Here is a 19,214-nt window from a genome sequence, read left to right on the forward strand (position 1 = left end):
AGGGGGCGGGTCATGGCGTCGGACATTACTTGAGCCGGTTGCTGAGACCATGTGCCTGCTGTAACTCGGGCTCTGGCCTGGACGAGGGGTCGAGTGGATCCTGTCCCGGCTGTAGGAGTACGCCTCTTGCTGTGCTAGTGCTGTCTGCAGGAGTTCCCTGACCCGACGGGTTTCGATGGCCACCGGAGAGTCGCCGTCAACGGGGAGAGCCGCCAGCCGTGCTGCCGCAGCTACCATGTTCTCCAGCGGGTTATCGTAATGACCCGGGGGTATTGGCACATACTGAGGCGGGGCAGGGGGCACCTGGGGAGGCCCCATCACTCGTGGCTGAATAAGGGGTCCCGACCCGGGCGCAATGACCCCTGGCGGGTTACTAGACCCTGCACCCGGCGTGTTGAAGAGATTGCGTGGATCGTAAACCAGCGGGAGTCGAGACTGGGCCTTCTGATGCCTCCTTCTCATGACCTCGTTGGCCGCGTTCTGATCCATCGTGAGTTGGAAGGACTGCGCCTGAATCAGCTGAGTCCGGGCGTCGAGAGCCGCCCGCTCCGCAGCCAGCCTGATTCCTTCCGCTGCCAGATCCTCTTTAGCTTTTATCAGATCCAATTTTAACTGTGCCACCTCAGCATCATGCTGAGCTTGATTCGCCGGGTCAACCGTGGCGGTTAACAGGGCCGCCATTTTGTCCGTGAGATCCATCAGCACCTGAGCCGGAGAAGGCACCGGGTTTCCCGATCCAGCAGCGGAGTTCTGAACAGGCTGCGCACCAGCCATAAAAACTCCAACCTGACTTGGCGGCTCAAAGAGGTCCGGAATACTGTCGTCGTCGGAACAACCCATGAGCCTGCCATCTTGAAGTTGGTACAGCGAGTTTGATTCATCGGTGGCCGACTCGCCGTCGCAGCCGGCGGCCGTCTCATCACCGGATCCAGATCGATCGGAGAGTCCTCCATGGATACACCCCACAAAAGCATGCTTTAAGGCAGGCCGGGCCCGGGCGGGTCGTGCACGCTGAGCCGTTTCGATGAGATCGGCGCAGAGATCCGGCTCGGGGCCTGGCTCACCAATCTTGCCAATGAAGACATGAATTCCGCCAAAGGGGACCCGGTACCCGTACTCAATTGAGCCGGCGTCGGGGCCCCAGTCCGCATCGTTGATGTAGAGCTTGCCGCGACGACTCTTGGTCATCCGGCCCACAGCGTATCCCTTGAGCCCTTCGAAGCTGCCCTTCAAGAACTCAAATCCACCGTGCGCGAGCCCCACGGTGGGCGCCAACTGTCGTGGAGTTGTCATGGCAGATGTCCTCGAGCTAGGACTTAGTCGTGGAGCCATCGCAACTAGGAAGCTTGAAGGGGTTATGCGGGACAAGGAACACGAAGGTTTATACTGGTTCGGCCCCTTACGGTGAAGGTAAAAGCCTACGTCCAGTTTGAGGTGTTATCGATTAGGGTTACGATCGCCAGGGAGCTAAATAGCTATGCCCGGCTCTCGATGAGATTGTTGTCGCCCTCGAACCGCTGCCGGGTCGTCCCTTTATATAGGGAGGCTGACGCCCAGCAGCCCTTAGAGTCCCGGCCGGCTCATAAGAACGTCCGGCTCGGACTCTAAACTATACTTGCCTTACACTACAAGTCTACTATAATAATGATTGTAACTACAGGCCCTAAGCCATATCCGGGTCTCAACCCATCTCTGGCCCATCGTCTTGAAACTTGGCTCCGGGCTTCTGGCAATGACCATCCGAAGAGTAACCCGGCCCCTCCTGGCGGGTGACTCTAAGGTCTATATCCTCAACACTTTGGGTGTTAATCACATAGCAATGTGAACTAGATTATTGACTCTAGTAAACCCTTTGGGTGTTGGTCACATGACGATGTGAATTATGGGTGTTAATCACATGGTGATGTGAACTATTGATGTTAATCACATGGCGATGTGATCTAGATTATTGACTCTAGTGCAAGTGGGAGACTGAAGGAAATATGCCCTAGAGGCAATAATAAGTTATTATTTATTTCCTTATATCATGATAAATGTTTATTATTCATGCTAGAGTTGTATTAACCGGAAACTTAGTACATGTGTGAATACATAGACAAACAAAGTGTCACTAGTATGCCTCTACTTGACTAGCTCGTTGATCAAAGATGGTTATATTTCCTAGCCATTGACATGAGTTGTCATTTGATTAACGGGATCACATCATTAGGAGAATGATGTGATTGACTTGACCCATTCCGTTAGCTTAGCACACGATCGTTTAGTATTCTGCTATTGCTTTCTTCATGACTTATACATGTTCCTATGACTATGAGATTATGCAACTCCCGTTTACCGGAGGAACACTTTGTGTGCTACCAAACGTCACAACGTAACTGGGTGATTATAAAGGTGCTCTACAGGTGTCTCCAAAGGTACTTGTTGGTGGCGTATTTCGAGATTAGGATTTGTCACTCCGATTGTCGGAGAGGTATCTCTGGGCCCACTCGGTAACGCACATCACTATAAGCCTTGCAAGCATTGCAACTAATGAGTTAGTTGCGGAATGATGTATTACAGAACGAGTAAAGAGATTTGTCGGTAACGAGATTGAACTAGGTATTAAGATACCGACGATCGAATCTCGGGCAAGTAACATACCGATGATAAAGGGAACAACGTATGTTGTTATGCGGTTCAACCGATAAAGATCTTCGTAGAATATGTAGGAGCCAATATGGGCATCCAGGTTCCGCTATTGGTTATTGACCAGAGAAGTGTCTCGGTCATGTCTACATAGTTCTCGAACCCGTAGGGTCCGCACGCTTAACGTTCGTTGACGATATAGTATTTATGAGTTATGTATGTTGGTAACCGAATGTTGTTCGGAGTTCCGGATAAGATCACGGACATGACGAGGAACTCCGGAATGGTCCGGAGATAAAGATTGATATATGGGATAATAGTGTTTGGACTCCGGAAGGGTTCCGGAATTCACCAGAAGGGGTTCCGGATGTTTCCCGAAATGTTTGGGTACGAGAACACTTTGTTTGGGCCAAAGGGGAAAGCCCACAAGGTTTTTGGAAAGCGCAAAAGGAAGTTTTGCGGAGTCCAGGGGCCAGACGCCAGGGTCCCTGACGTCTGGGTCAAGACGTCGGGAACCCTGGCGTCTGGCCCTGGAGTCCGAGAAGGACTCTTGCCTTTCGGGTGAAACCGACTTTGTGGAGGCTTTTACTCCAAGTTTCGACCCCAAGGCTCAACATATAAATAGAGGGGTAGGGCTAGCACCCAAGACACATCAAGAAACACCAAGCCGTGTACCGGCAACCCCGTCCCCTCTAGTTTATCCTCCGTCATAGTTTTCGTAGTGCTTAGGCGAAGCCCTGCGAAGATTGTTCTTCACCAACACCATCACCACGCCGTCGTGCTGCCGGAACTCATCTACTACTTCGCCCCTCTTGCTGGATCGAGAAGGCGGGGACGTCATCGAGCTGAACGTGTGCAGAACTCGGAGGTGCCGTGCTTTCGGTACTTGGATCGGTCGGATCGTGAAGACGTACGACTACATCAACCGCGTTGATATAACGCTTCCGCTTACGGTCTACGAGGGTACGTAGACAACACTCTCCCCTCTCGTTGCTATGCATCACCATGATCTTGCGTGTGCGTAGGAATTTTTTTGAAATTACTACGTTTCCCAACAAATTCTTCACCCTATGGGCACTTGTGAATGATGTGCATCTGGATGCACTCTCTGAAGATACTATTGTGTGGAAGCATACGACAAGCGGGCACTACACTGCGGCCTCCGCCTACAAGGCCCAATTCCTTGGCTTGGTTCTCTCTCCCATGGACCAAATGGTTTGGAAAACTTGGGCGCCACCAAAGGCTAAATTCTTCGCTTGGTTGGCTATCCAAGACAGAATTTGGACTGCGGATAGACTACAAAAACGTGGATGGCCAAATTATGGTCTTTGCACCCTTTGCAAGCGAGAGCAAGAAAGTGGACCGCATCTTTTCTTCAAATGCCGCTTCACCATTAGGCTATGGAACTTGGTCATTGCAAAATATGGGTTTCATCATATGGACACCTCTATGTGGCATCTTGAGAGTTCGGTCAAGGAATGGTGGACAAATAGGACCGGCGCCGGAGTCCCCAACAGGAAGGCCATGGCCTCTCTAACCATGCTCGTGTCATGGACCATTTGGAACGAGCGGAATGCCCGTGTTTTCCGGAACAAGAGTGCTCCACCACCAATCTTGCTAAACAACATCATCTGCGAGGCAAACCTTTGGATCACCGCCGGAGCAAAAAAAATAGAGAACATTATTTTGTGTGAGTAATCTTTCATGCCGTGTAAAAGTGTGCCCTTGTAACGAACTCTATCCTCTTCTTATTTAATAGATGAGGCAAATCTTTTACCTCCGTTTCGAAAAAAAAAATCTTCTTGCTCCACCTCCACTCACTTCCCTCCCCAGTGATCCTCATGCATGTCTGTAGTAGTTTTATCGGCTCCACAAACCATTTTGAGCAATGTGGTTAGGTCTCAGTCAATATATATATATAACTAAAAATATTTTGGCAACATCAAACTAATATATTCCCTCCGTCTCATAATATAAGAGCGTTTTTGACACTTATGGGACGGAGGGAGTAGCATTGACTATAGCCAAGTCCCGGTCGACTGAGACTTAACAAAAGCAACATAGATTCCCGTTTTCCGGCCTGAGTCAGGATGTGCTTTGCAAGTTGCATTGCATGCAATGCAACAACTGACGTGTGGTGAGTGTCTGTATTTAATCTCTAGGTCGCACTTTAATTTGGTCAACGCCAATCAACCCTTGGGAATTATGCGTGCGAGAATATACTAATAGTGCATCTTTATAACAGGGCAACGCATGTCTCATCATCAGGTGCAACGCTCATCTTGAAATCATGAAGCGAGCGAGCAACCAACAAGCCGATAGGTTGAGCAGTGAGCACCAAATCATAATCATCATCATCATGAAAGAGGAAAACTAATCTGAAAGTTTCAGAGGAGCTGTTGCAAACACTCATTATGCTGCTACGGTACATCATTAGCAATTTTCTTTTGGGGCCTCCTATTATTAAAAAATCCGGGGCCTCAGCGGAAGCCCGGGTTGCACGACTGCGCCATGCATGCATGATGATGGGTTGCATCGCCTGTTAGGCTGTCGGAATGTATTCTTTTTCTGAATGAATGTATTTGTCTTTGCGGTCCTGCGTGTGTTTGCTCCGTTTGGGACAATGATTAAAGAGGGAGCTCGCCCTGGTACGGCTACGGGTGCAACCATCTTGCATGAATTAGGAACGTGTGTGGTGATCAGTCGGCGTCCGGGACTTATTTATGACAACTTTGTTTGCAGATTAAGATGTGAGTCCACCCTATTCTAGCTTCTATAGACATTAGGTGCGGAGGCGGTCCAAAGCATGGGGCCAAAGTTGATACATGTGAGCTGATGAGCCTGCCATCGTACATAGATAATCTTCTACATGTATGTGAGCATATACTTGAAAAACCTGAAAGAATTGCGGAGTTGCACACCACCTCACGCATGCACTCACATATAGCATATTTAAGACAGCCATAAAAAAGCATACCTGAGACATGAGTTTTGGCGACTTAATTTTGAGATAGTCACCATGTATATACATCCCGACATCTCGTTATAGATGGAAACATCGTCGTCCCTTGAAAAATCATATGATTTAGGTGTCAACTTTGGTGTTTGATCCATGGTACACCAGAAGTACAATTACCCAATAACCCACCCAACCATGGTTTAGTTCTCGATCGCTTGGTCGGATTTGAATTGAGCATGTGATCAATTAATTAATGGCCTCGCTGCTATTGTAGGATTCTTAAACTGGGAAATCTCATGTGGGTCGTATGCATTCTAACCGTATGCGGTGAACAATCATGCACCGTCTGATTGGGAGGAGGAATAGGTGAAAAAGCGGCACGTTATCAGGACGCGGAAGAAGATAGATGAGAAAAGAGGGAGACTGAAGGTCGAAACAACAACACCAGACCAATTCGCACGACATGTAAAAATCGATACTCCAAGCTCCACGTCTTGAGGGATGGTCTGATTGGCGGTAGTGGATTGAGATAAGCAATCAAATGCCAAATCATGTATTCTTATTGGCCGTTTAGGGCTTAGGGTTTAAAGTTTAGTATTTGGGATATGTTGAATTTATCCTTCGTCTTTTATTAAGTTTTAATGGTTGAAACTTGATGAAGTTTTTAAAACTTGTCAAAACATAATTAAAAGTGGTCTTGTTTCAAAGACCTCATCACAACGAACACGAATATGCAAACGAAATATAAATTGAACTTTTTGTTTAATGGATATGATAGATTCAAATTTATGATTCGGAAACATGTGAGGCGGGATGGGTAAAGCATGCAACCTATGTACTCCCTCCGTTCCTAAATATAAGTCTTTTTAGAGATTCCACTATGGACTACATACGGAGCAAAATGAGTGAATCTACACTCTAAAATATGTAGTTTGTAGTGCAATCTTTAAAAAGACTTATATTTAGAAACGGAGGGAGTAAAAAAAATGCCATGCATGGACACGATGACAGTAATTAAGGACTACCACAACGCCCCCACTCCTATGCCACAAATCCTCTGCCGAGATCAAGGTACTTTCCGCTGGTAGTGTCTCGATGTCACTTATCCCTGTCATTTCGTCACCTCGGAGGCTCCGGAGCCGGGCCGCTCGCGGCGAAAACCAGCACGACGACAGCACCACTATGTTGCCTTTCGTCGACGCTGGCACGCTGCTCAAGCGCGCGGCTGAAACGCAACGCGACGCCACTGTCTGTCAACAGTGTAATATTCGGTTGGCTCGGCTATCCTGTCAGAGGCCATTAATCAACCGCCGTGCGGTTCTGTTGGACGTCCAGTTGCCATCCTGAAGGCGACTCCACTGGCTGTAGTACTAGATGCCGATCGGTGTGCGGTGTGCGGGCGTCTCGAAGGAGTGAGCAACGGCGACGCGACAGGAAACTGCATTCCGGTGTGCGCTGCGCTCCTCGCTCGCTTTCGGCCGGCCACGAGTGCGCTGCCGGGCTCGCTCACAACTTCACCGTGCGCCTCCACTGGTGCGTTCGTGGTACTGTGTGTCACAGTGGTGTTGGAAAGGTAGAGGATGGGGAAGGATGGATGTTCTGCGTAGGTTCTTTCTTTGATGTGATGAGCGATGAGCGGCTGCCGTTTGACGCGAAGCCTGCTTTAACCGAAGTGGAGGATTGGAGAAGATCAGTAACCGCACGAGGGTCTGTCGCTCGGGCTGTGGAATCAAAGTCTACTTCGTCTCCTCCGACTTGTGGCTGGAGTTGCGACCAAAATGGCCGCCTCGACGATATGCTTGCTCCAGGAGTCAACGATCAGAATTTTTCTTAATTACTGGAAACTGGAAGGGTGCCAATTATAATCTTTTTTTTAATTATATTATCATATATGTGTACTGTGGTCGAGTGCTCTTAGACGTTTGACCCGTAGAGCGTGTGAGATACCCGGAAACCGGGGACAATACCCCTGGCGAGACAACCTTGGCCCCTTTCAGGGTTCGATCACCGACCCGTACTGGCGGATCACCTCAAAGACATGGGCGCTGTCGCGCGTCATGGTTTTTTCTTGGCTCGCCGTTCAGGACCGATTCTGGACTGCTGATCGTCTCGGCCGTTGGGGCCTCTTCCGCATGAGGAGGTTTGTTACTTGTGCGACCAGATACCTGAGGATCTCCAGCACCTCCTCGACGGTTGCTCCTTCGCTCGCCAGGTTTGGCATGAGGTGTTGTCCTGGTGCCGCTCCACAGCCACCAGATACCTGATGATCTCCAGCACCTCCTCATCAGTTGCTCCTTCACTCGCCAGGTTTGGCACGAGGTGCTGTCCTGCTACCGCTCCACAGCCGCCTTACCATTACCGGCAATGATCCTCGTTGACTAATGGGCCACGCCCTACTTTCTAGCCCCCAGCGCACATCACCGAGGGCTCTCCTCCATCATCCTCCTCACCGCCTTGAGGCTTTGAACGCACCGCTGCAGTTGCATCTTCGATTGGTTGTGTTGTCTGTTTAGCGCCTCGTACATGCAATCCAGGAGGACGCTCAGCAATGGCCATGCTGGGCGCGGCCTTTGTGTTTCTGCGGCTGAGCAACCCATGTTTCCTGCTCCGGTCTTCACCTTCACGCCGATTCGCGTAGATGCACTGGTGTAACCCTCCTTGTACTTTTTTGACTCTTCTATCAATGACATGATACACAATCTTTGAGTATCCATGAAAAAAAAAACTCAGACGGGCTAGATAGATATTGAACTATTTCCACGTCTTTGTAGTATCCATCCGACTGAGCCAGAGCCACCAAGAATGCAAAGCTAAGGCCCTGTTTGTTTGGGCTTTTGCTTCTCCTTTTGCAGCTTTTCCACTTTGGCCAAAAAGCCATAAAAGCTCCTAAATAGGTGCTTTTCGAGCTTTTATGGCTTTTGGAGCCAAATATTGTTATATTGATTCATCAAAAACCATAAAAACTCCAAAAGCACATATTTAGGAGCTTTTATGGGTTTTTTTGTCAAAATGAAAAAGCTGCAAAAGCAGAAGCAAAAGCTCAAACAAACAGGGCCTTAGTTGAGTAGCTTCAGATTCGGGCTTCTTCTATTCATGGGATTTTCTAAACGCTTGATGGAAGTGGTATGTCCTCTTAAATTTTATAGTATTAGAAAACTGCAAGAATTTGGATCAGCAAGTGTTTGATACTGCATAAATAACAACGGAATTCTAACATGAGGTTGGCATGGATAAAAAAATCCCTCAAAAATACAGTGCAAAGGAATCCTTTGCTAAAAAAAAATCTAAGGGTTGAAACCCTACAAATAGAACGAGCCCGTAGGAAAAGAAAAATTCCTAAGAATCTAAAGCCTCCAAAAAATCCTATGAATCTCCTTTGAGTCAAAGGAGCCCTTGGTATGACGAAAGCACAAAGCATCTCACCTCATTGGTCTCCGCCTCTCCAGGTCTCCGAACATCGCCGACTCTACCTCGATGGAGCTGATGCTATCACTTTATTTATCAAGATGACGGTGGCTTTATGGGCTACATGAGAAATGAAGATAAAAACAACAATTTTCTGCATGTATTGTACAACTACTCATTTGTAAAGCAAAGATGTAAAAAGTGACCCAAAATTTGAGCATGACATTGACTTGTTTTACAGTCATATAAAGCATCACGTTGTAACAAGTCAAATGTACAAACATCACAAAATATGAAGCAATTGGGAGGGGAGCTAGGTGTATGTTGATTGGCAGGGGCATTTTGAGAAATATGAAATGAAATACAAGCGAAAACAGACTTGGGCATATTTCAAAGAATTGAAAACTTAAGAGTGGCAAGTCAGTTTTTGGAAAATTTCGATTTCAAGAAGCTCACAGTAGAACCCCATTACTCAAGGAGGCTTGAACGTGTATGTATGCCTTTTGTTTGCTTGGTCTAATATTTCCCGAAACGATTCCTGCAAGGCTGACTCCATTAGTAAATGCATCTTTTAACCATTTCTTCATTCGAAAAACATAATATGTTAAATGAGCACATTACTTGTAAGGAATGTATGCAACCACAAGGTCTTACAGCAGTGAACGCAGCCACATGACATATATCTTCATAAATCATAACCAAGCCCACAGCAATAACATACACAAAAGTGCTTGCTGACCTCAGTACCACATGAGCTCACATCAGCCAGCACCAGGATACTTGCTCAATATAACCACTTACACCCTCTAGAAAGGGACCGGGGCAACGCCAAAACCAGCATCGGTTCTAGCTCTGGTATTCCTCTGTGACCAAGTAAACTCCTGTCTGGTCTTCTTAGGGGATGATGAAGAACAAGACGCCTCTGATAGAATCTTTGCAAGCTGGTCATCACTTTCACGATCGAAGTAGATGAAGTCAGATTCGAGCATTCCACCTAGATCAGCTTCCCACTTATAGTGTACCGGAAAGCCATACTGAGCGCTACCGCCCGTGAAATACACATTCTCATCACAAGATGGATGTGCAATCTTACATGAAGTACGATCACAAATGATGCAGCGAACTGTATACAAAACCAAAATATGAGATGCTCATAAAGATGATGCATGCATGCATACACACATACATACATGTCAAAATTAAAATCATATTATAATTCCTCTGCAACTGTATTGAAGTGACAATAGTTAATTCAAGAGTTAAGACCAAACAAGCCGAAATCCAGAATAGTATACCTCCTTTTAATATATATTTTCAAATGTTGGCAGGAGAGTTGCCAAATTCATTGATCAGAAGAAGGCATTACAAGAACACCCCCAAAAGAGGAATGCACCGCATAAAGGCCAATGCCAAAAAAGAAGAACGAAAAACGGACTGCGCAGTTTATTGTGGAAAACTGGGCAAAAACCATAGCAGTGCCTAGCTAGACTAGACCTAAAGCACCACAATACGTACAAGGCGCTAGAAAGCAATACCTCCTTTTAATTATGACCACCCAGAAGAGTAACATTTTTCAAAATGTACTTATGTGTGGAGAACTGCAAATTTACAAGTAACTATTTCTCGTCTCAGTATGTTTCAGTCTGAAAATAAAATAAGTAACTTTGCCCTACTGAAAATATTATGCACATATTCCCCTAATGATATGCTTTTAATATGGAAGTACAGTATTCTACACCATATTTGATGATGTGTATTTCTTTCTGTGATTTCTGCAGAAAGTTCAGACTTCAGTGCTTGCGGCACATCCTTATCCTAGTACTGCATATTTAAAGTAAGAGACTAACCAAAGTACGTACAACAAGTAAAAGCAAATTCTTTTATGTAAATGTTAGGGTTCTTAGCTATGCCCTTGTTCATTCTCTCTCTGTCAAAGTTGTGTAAAGTAAGAGAAGTTTAATGGCTGATACTGATGAGGGCTTACTAGAATACGCATTAAAGGAATCTCTCACAGGGCAGCAGAAAGGCACATTTGTTGACTCTTCAACTCTAAGATCAACTATGCTCCAGAATTCGGCAAAGAAGAGTGCCCACGGTCTGGTAGAATCATTTGGGACATCCGTGCTCGCCAGGAAGTTTACATGATAGCAAGTTGAGTAGAGGTGATATCTGGCTGTCGTCACTCCACAAACAATACCAAGCCTGTATAAGTGTCCCTAAAGCAAGCAATGAGGTGGAAAGTTAACCAGGTTTGTAACGACAACTGATGACGGCAATTAATTTACAGGTTAAAACTATCTACCTATTATATTATTATTGAAACAATAACAGAAAAAGAAGCTACCTCCACGTAGTCTAGAATTATTTAAGCTGTAAGATCCTAATAATAGAACGAAAGTATGAAAAGTGTAAGAGAAAACGAGATACTATTATGGAAATCCATGATTTTGCATGGCGGGCCATTTATCATTCGCCAATGTCCTTACCGAAGTTCTCATACATTTTACAAAATTATTTGTTTCAAATATGATCATGTATAATCAAATTAGATAAACATTCGCATCTAGTAACACAAATTACCTCACCAAAAAGTAAACTAAAATTTATATTTGCATGATCAATTTCGACTGTGAGCTTTTCCATAATTCTAATGTCTATCTAATAACATTTAAAATATATCATATACTACAAAAAAAGTGATAAATCAAGCCACGTAAATGCGTGATTGCGCGGGACACCGTGCTAGTTTAATACCTTATTGCGGCCATAGTCGAGTAGCAGGCTTTCCAACTTTGTGCGAACATAATCCTGCTGAGACTTGAAGGTCTCCCTCCTAGCAGACAGTGTCTCCAAAGCAGATTGGGGCAGATCAGGAGCCATACTTTGCACTGCTGCTGCCGCAACGCATGTTATTCCATTGGTCAGCATCTTCTTTAGCCGCACCAATGTATCACCAGAGAGAACATAGCCGAGACCTCTGTCGGATACAAGGGAGCGCAAGCGAACAAGTTTAGCTGGGGTCAGTGAATTGAGGAAATCCCCAAAGGCAGCAGGCTGTGGGTGTTTGGCAACCAGTACTGCAGAAGCTAAGTTGAAGAATATCTTCTTTGGGCCCTGCAACATGTATGAGAGATTGAAGCGATGTTGGCAGAGCAGCACCACTGCTTCTTGCTCCGAGATTGAGTAGGTATAGCGGACAAAGGCAACCAAGCCGTCGAGCGAACAAGATTCAACACGGGTCATGGAGCGAGCATCGAGAATGTCAGCTGCTCCAATCTGATTGGCGACATCGTCCGAGAGCGGGAAGACAGCGTCGTACCAGATGGAGTTGAGTATGATGTTTGACACAGGGTCCCAGGGGCCATAACAATGTCCGGCTGTGAGGACAGCACGGAGGAGGTGGCGGTCGCGTAACGCCTGACTGGGCAGTATGCCCAGCGCGTCGATGTAGAAGCCATGCACGGTGTCGAGGAGAGACATCTTCAACAATGGGAGGAAATCGGGGTTCTCCCGAGGAGCAGACTCTGCTGTAGTGCTGTTCACACCGGAGGATATCTCTGTGCCTAATTCAGTTGAGAGATGGACACCGTCGTCTCGAGCGCAGTCACCATTGCTCGGACAAGTTGAGGTGATCGTGGTCGTCGCGACAAGGTCTTTAGATACGGTGGTTGTGGCGAAAACGTCTTTCCTGATCTTGGTGATTGTGGTGACGTTCCCACTGTTGTCCCGATAAACGCCGGGAGTTGGGGCAGGGGTTGGCTCCGGCGGCCATGAACATCGCAGCAGGTCACATATCTTGTAGATGCAGTCGGCGGTAAGCTGTTTGCCCCCGCGCAAATCATCGAGGACAGGGTCGAGGAGGCGACGAGGGTACCTCCACGTCATGAGCCGCACGAGGCCGTCGGTGTTGGAGCACTTGGCGGCCTGCCGCAAAGCCGTCCTGGTCCTGGCGGCATCCGGCTGCAGCAGTGGAACCACCTCCGACTCCGAGCCCCAGCGGCCCACCTCGACGAGGCGGACGGCGAGGGGGAGGTGGTGGCCGGCCACGTCGAGGCATTTCTCCGCCTGATCCTGCGTGAGGTTGCGGAAGTAGCACAGCAAGAACTTGATGAGGCCAGTGCGGGAGTCGCGAGCGCCGACGACGAAGGTGGTCTTCTTGCTGATTTTCTCTAGCGCATCATCTGGCTTTAGGGGCCGGACGTAGGACGGTCTCTTGGCGAAAGCGTTGATGGTGGTGAGGACGATGTTGGTGACGGGGTCGGCGAGGCCCACGGCGAGGCCGCTGATGGAGATGCAGTCGGCGAGGTACGGGATGTCGGCGATGGGGAGGCGGCGGGCCGCCTCGAGGTACAACTCGGCGAGGTCGTGGTAGTACGCCGGGGCGTGGGCGTCCGTGGGCCTGGGACGCCACTCGCCGCCCGCGGAGGTCCAGATGGAGTAGCCCTCGTTCTTCGTGGTGGCCGAGAGGACCCAGTTGGTGGAGGTCGAGGCGGCCGAGAGGCCCCGGTTCCTCTGCATGTTCCAGAAGGACCAGCCGCCACGGGATCGGTCGCCGTCGCCGGCGCCGGCGCCGGCCGGATCCGCCGTCACGGACATGATTTGGGGACGAGGGTTTCAATGGGCGATGTTGTGTATCGCTCGTGGCGAGCCGTACAGGCGTGGTAAATGGGCCAGGCCCGGCACGCGATAAGACGCGCGTCTCCCAGCAGCGCACGCTTCTTCTTTTTTTCTTGGTTTTTTAGGTCGGTGGGTTTTATTTCCTCAAATATATATTTTGGCCAGATTCATTTTAATTAAAAAAATGTTCATGGATTTGAAACAATTTTACTAATTCATGAAATGTTTCTGAATTGAAAGAAAAGATCACAAATTCAGAAAATGTTTGTGGATTCAAAAAAATATTCACAAATTCAAAATAAGTTCACAGATTTTTTTTGCAAATTCAAAAAATGAGAATCCGAAGAAAGTTAGTGTTTCTAAAAAGTTCATGGATTCATTATTTTTTAAAATTTGAAAAATGTTGATAAATTTAGAAAATATCCGTGAACCTTGTTTTAAAGGGTGATCATTTTTTTAAAAACAAGGTTTTTAGAAGTACGAACCTTTTTCGAAGGTGTGAACTTTTTAAACTAATTTTGAATTAATTTGATTTTTTTTGAAAACATGAACATTTTTTATACAAAATTTAAAAGTAACAACAATTTTGGAAAACATGAACAATTCTTAAAATTTCGAACTTTTTAAATGCAAATAGTTTTTGAAAATGTAAACATTGTTTTTGAAGTTTCAAACAAGTTGTGAATATTTTATTTTAAAGAAATTATGAAAAATACAAAAGATAGGAAAAGAAAACAAAAATCTAGAAAAAACAATAAAGAAGAAAAAAAGGTTAAAAAAACCTAGAAAAACCGACTAGGCAGGAACCTTCCAGGAAGTTCCTAAAATCGATCACCATGTCTCTAGCGGTTCGCTCCACTCCCCGCTAATATGGGTTGCCTGATAATACTTGTAACCTAGGCAATCGACGCGATATGTATGCCAATCTTTTTTAGTGGAACACCCGAAATACATTACTCCATCAAAACATTGTTTACATAATTTAGGGGGTCCAAACAGACGCACCCGGACAAGATGGGTCGTGCGGTGAAGTTGGCCTAATCCTCTGCATCTCCTACGATCCTTCTGACAAAAGCGCCCGGCTGCCCGGGACGGAGCGCTCCGCGCTTGGGAATCGCTCGCTCCTGCGAGCGGTCGCGAAAGAGTAAAGTCGAATTTGAAGGCCTTTGCTCGAAATCGCTCGTTATCTGACGTCAGATCAATAGCCTTTAGAAAGATGAAAATCACATATATTTCACTGATAACATGTAATGGAAAGTGTTGCGTCAGCCTCTACTTTCACTACTTTCCCTGCATCGACACCATGGCCGACAACCCCGCTGCCAAGAAGAAGGCCACGGACGACGCCGAGGCTGCTGCTGCCGCCACCGCGTTGGCCTGGCCAACCGGCGGGTATGATCTCTTCATCCATCGTTTACTCGTACTTGTACTAGCCGTATATGTGCTGCTCATACATGGTTCGCTTCTATGTTTTGTACGTGCTAGTATGCTTAGGTATCGCTATGAGATGCATACCGTTTATGCCATGCTTACTGTATACTCGTGGATTAGATGGATTAATGGAGAAAGTGCTAATATTTCCAACAATGGAAAGGGTTGCGTCAGCGTCTTCCTGGTGGTGCCGACAATGGGAGTCGATCTCGCCAGAAATAGCATGAGCAGTACAAATCAATCACAGACGCTTATGTCCGACCGACAGATATTAATCATGCTTGGAGGTAAAATCCATAGACATGGTCTTATGTCAGAGCAGTGCAGTTTGTGGCTCTGCCATCGCCGACGCGTTATACAATCTTCTGAGCAGAGCCTGGGCGATGAACCTATTGGCAGCGTCGGTGAAGTGGATGCCGTCCCACGAGAGGAACTCGGACGGGTAGGAGCTCTCCGTCGAGTCCGGCGTGCCGCAGAACGCCGCCATGTCGAAGTGGTACGGGCCAGCGCCTCCGCCGCAGAACGCGGCCAACGGCCTGTCGCCGAAGCCTGCACGACCCGAGTAAAACCAATGATGTCAGGATGAGCCAAAAAAGATGGTGTTTGTCAGTTCTATTGAGCGTGCTGGCACCGTATTTGCCGGGCGAGGCGACGAGGTTGGCGATGGGGCTGTAGATGTCGGCGTAGAAGAGGGTGGTACCGGGGTGGCTCCGCCGGAGCTCGCGGAGCATGCGGTTGAGCGCGCGGTTGTGCAGCTGGGCGACCTCGTTGAAGCCCGTGATGCAGCCGGACTCCCCGTGCGCGTCGCCGGGGAAGAGGGCGAGCAGCTCCGGCTCGCACCCGAGCGGGATCATCCCCGTCACCAGCACCGTCCTTGCTCCGGCGGCGATCACGGCCTGCGTAGATCATGATGACAAGTTGGTCCGCGTTTCTGTAATGTGGTGGTGGTTGGGTCGAGAGGATTACTACGTACTGTTAGGGCCGAGCGGGTGACGGCGACAATGTCCGGCACCAAGCTCGCCGCGAACTCGGCTGTGCGGTTGCTGAACAGTGCGAAGATGTAGTCGTTTACTCCGATCTCACCGAAGTAGAAGACGGAGCTCGCCATGATATTGCTCTCTTCTTCTGTGGTATGCACAAGATAAGCAGTAGCAGAATTATTACCAACGAAGGATCGAAATATTTCCACGATTATTAAGAGATGTTATAAATCGCAGTGCATTTTTTTTTTTGCAGTGCATCCAACTATCACCTCTTGACCTCTTTTTTTTTTTGTGAAATCACCTCTTGACCTCACTTCGTATATAAACCCCAGAGTAGAAACTGCCAGTTACATTTTTTGTTAAAATTTGCACACTCTTCATGCTGGAATTCTACGCTAAATTGTGTGTGATTTTTGGTGGTGGGATTTGCAAAAAGCTGAGATAACCAAGATTTTTGGTGGTGGGAGTATAGTACATTTATGTACTAGTATAAAGAAACGACGAATTGATCCTTTGGGATAATCAAATCTATGTAAGTACTTATGAATAATTCAAATATCCAATTCGACTCCCGAGCTCATCTACATCATGTAAACAGTAATTCAAATAAAATAATAGAATTTTTTTAAAAAAAATCCAAACTTTTTATGGTGAAAGATGCTTGAGTGCATGATGTCCGTGCCCAGTTTTAGCTCATTCGGACATCTGAGTAGCACTAAAAAAATCAGCTCCGAACTTTGTCACAGACCTCAAATCTATCCTTTTTGTTGAGAGCTTGTCGGATGTTCAAATGCACTCTTCATGCGCTGAATTTTTGCACGGGCATCACGAACCCACGCATCTTTCACCACAAAAAAATTGATATATTTTTATTTCTTTTACTATTTTTGGCGATTTTACTGTTCACTCATTTGAGCCCGGGAGCCAAAACGCCCTGTCGTGAATACTTGCACGTATCACATATACTCAGGTTTTTTATTTGAGCATGAAACATGTATTATATTTTATATAAAATATGTTGTTTCTGACCATGTAATTTTATTGTACATGTTTTATTAATCAAATTAAAGACCTAAAAAGCCGTGTTCAACTTATAAAGTAAATCGAAGGGAGTACGTGATCTGTGCAAGTATTCATAAGTACTGCTTCCTACAGCTTACAAAGATTTGATTTATCTTAAGACATCACTTCGTGGTGACCACGATGGATTATAAAGGATTTCAGCTAGAAATGATCGGGTCAACTACTTGTAACTGCAATCACTTTTCTTACTCCCTCGGTTCACAAATATAAGATATTTTAATTTTATTGTGAATCAAATCTACATATACACATTTTAGTGTGTTTGTTCGTTTATTTTTATTTGTATGCAATTCATATTAAAATATTCAAAACATCTTATATTTGTCAACGGAGGGAGTAATAATTTAGAGGGTCATGTGTCACATCTGATGTTTCTGCAAACCCTGTTCATATGAAGTTTTATTAACACCTGATTGGCATGCATCGACAGTGACGTATGTCTTTGTTCCTGGTAAAGTGTCCCTATCAAAATACTTAGCATATACTTATAGCTAAAAATAGTTACTTTGACTGTTTTACTAATCCTAAGTCGTCTATGATTTATTTATGTCTATAAGGCGATTTCTGAAAAATATAATAGCTTTTGAACTGAAAACACGACAAGGACTATGAAATACTCTAACCAAGTGTAATTCTTCAATTGTCTAAAGGAAAAAAAAGTACTTCTCCACAACTAGCCAACTACAGATTCCCTCCGCAAGTAGGCAGCTACCCCGAATAAGTTACTACACTGCACAATTACCAACAGCAGCAAGTTGCCTTATATTTACCGTACGCCGTGGAGTCAAGAAGCTCCAAGACATTGTTGAACCAGCTCGTCTCGTTGCTAAGAGACACCGGCACAAACGTCGCTACCCCTCTGCTCTTCAAGAACGCCGGGTCAAGCGCCGTTGCGCCGCCCACCGCGAAGTTCGCGCCATGCCGGAAGTCATCCGCGGTCTCGCCGGCGAGGTAGGGGGTTGGTTGTGGCAACCCCAGCGACTCCACTGCGTCCACAGAAATTGGGAAGATAGTTGGTCACGAATGTATATAGGTCAACGCGTGTCTCCACCAGAAGAAGAATGATTCGTGGCTAAATGGTTACCGATGAAGTCGATGATGAGCCGGCCGTCGGACGCCCGGCCGCTGGGGTGGTGGAAGTAGGTCTCCCCGTACGGCGCGTGGGAGGAGGGCCCCCCGGCGGTGGCCGGGAGGATGGCCGCGTTCCCGGTGTCGGTGAGCGAGTCGCCGAAGCTGAAGACGCGGCTGTAGCTGCTGGCCAGCTGGGCGTCCCTGCCGCCGGCGTACGGCGTGGCGGCTGCCTCTCCGGCGATTAGGACGAGGAGAAGAGCCACCAGGATGCGAGATAAGTGTGCCATGTCGACGGTTTCAGCAGCTCTATGTCCTGTAACTAGGCTAGTATTTTGTGGTAGTGTTGTGTCATGAAGACTCAGGGTTGGAATTTGCCAGTGGACCTTAGGCTCAAAGCCCAACTAAAATTTTAAAAGTCGCTTGGCCTATTCATGTACACATGTGAGTGGAGTAAGTGAGAGTAATGTTTAGTCCCATCATGGAAGTTGAGTGAGACTTGCACCTCTTTATAAGATGAGCTCTTCTACCACTTGTATGGGCATGAGAAGAAGAGACCTACACGAGCGCTCCTCCTCCTCGCTCGCCTCGCCTCGCCACGTCTCGCCTCGACGCGACGCGACGCGGGTTGCGGGATTGAGCCGAGACGAGGACAGAGCTATGCACGTTGCAAGTCTTCTCCATCCCTCCTTTCGGCGTGCACCGCAAGAAGGGACAGCAGGCCTCCGGAACAAGGCGCTCTTCTGAGTGTTCTTGATGATTCCCTTGTGGATTCGTATATGTCATCTGACAACGGCAAGGACATGTGAGCTGCGCTCGATGCCAAGTTTGGTGCCTCGGACGCCGGCAGCGAGTTGTATGTCATGGAGCAATTCTATGACTACAAGATGACTGATGAGCGTTCTGTTGTACGGCAGGCTCATGAGATACATGTTGGAAATATGCCCTAGAGGCAATAATAAATAGGTTATTATTATATTTCCTTGTTCATGATAATCGTTTATTATCCATGCTAGAATTGCATTGATAGGAAACTCAGATAC

The 19,214-nt window shown here is 46.9% G+C and overlaps 2 protein-coding genes across 3 annotated transcripts; both read right to left on the reverse strand.

Moving 5' to 3' along the window:
- Positions 1 to 9,191: 9,191 nt before the first annotated feature.
- Positions 9,192 to 13,620, reverse strand: LOC123145264 (uncharacterized). 2 transcript variants are annotated; one of them, XR_006472209.1, is made up of 4 exons: positions 11,744 to 13,620; positions 10,974 to 11,205; positions 9,611 to 10,112; positions 9,192 to 9,527 (listed from the first exon to the last, which is right to left on the reverse strand). XR_006472209.1 is itself a non-coding variant. In XM_044564634.1 (3 exons), exons 1-3 carry the CDS (start codon positions 13,583 to 13,585, stop codon positions 9,796 to 9,798), a joined length of 2,391 nt encoding a protein of 796 aa, XP_044420569.1. In that variant the 5' UTR covers positions 13,586 to 13,620; the 3' UTR covers positions 9,192 to 9,795. The 2 variants fall into 2 exon arrangements, 1 of the variants encoding a protein (XP_044420569.1); XM_044564634.1 differs by having other exon boundaries at positions 9,192 to 10,112.
- Positions 13,621 to 15,143: 1,523 nt separating this feature from the next.
- LOC123141696 (GDSL esterase/lipase At2g27360) lies at positions 15,144 to 18,622 on the reverse strand. The gene is made up of 5 exons (XM_044560779.1): positions 18,188 to 18,622; positions 17,874 to 18,089; positions 16,011 to 16,162; positions 15,669 to 15,933; positions 15,144 to 15,586 (listed from the first exon to the last, which is right to left on the reverse strand). Exons 1-5 carry the CDS (start codon positions 18,459 to 18,461, stop codon positions 15,351 to 15,353), a joined length of 1,143 nt encoding a protein of 380 aa, XP_044416714.1. The 5' UTR covers positions 18,462 to 18,622; the 3' UTR covers positions 15,144 to 15,350.
- Positions 18,623 to 19,214: the final 592 nt, after the last annotated feature.

The sequence above is a fragment of the Triticum aestivum genome, chromosome 6D (genome assembly GCF_018294505.1).
Source record: "Triticum aestivum cultivar Chinese Spring chromosome 6D, IWGSC CS RefSeq v2.1, whole genome shotgun sequence".
Lineage (NCBI taxonomy): Eukaryota > Viridiplantae > Streptophyta > Magnoliopsida > Poales > Poaceae > Triticum > Triticum aestivum.

Coding starts and splice junctions, on each gene's coding strand:
- LOC123145264 (XM_044564634.1), bottom strand. CDS start 13,585: ATGTCCGTGACGGCGGATCCGGCCGGCGCCGGCGCCGGCGACGGCGAC. Junction 11,206..11,743: donor TCGACTATGGCCGCAATAAG/GTATTAAACTAG, acceptor TGCTTGCTTTAG/GGACACTTATACAGGCTTGG. Junction 10,113..10,973: donor TTCCTTTAATGCGTATTCTA/GTAAGCCCTCAT, acceptor TTTTGTATACAG/TTCGCTGCATCATTTGTGAT.
- LOC123141696 (XM_044560779.1), bottom strand. CDS start 18,461: ATGGCACACTTATCTCGCATCCTGGTGGCTCTTCTCCTCGTCCTAATC. Junction 15,934..16,010: donor TCACCCGCTCGGCCCTAACA/GTACGTAGTAAT, acceptor TGATCTACGCAG/GCCGTGATCGCCGCCGGAGC. Junction 15,587..15,668: donor CGCCTCGCCCGGCAAATACG/GTGCCAGCACGC, acceptor CGGGTCGTGCAG/GCTTCGGCGACAGGCCGTTG.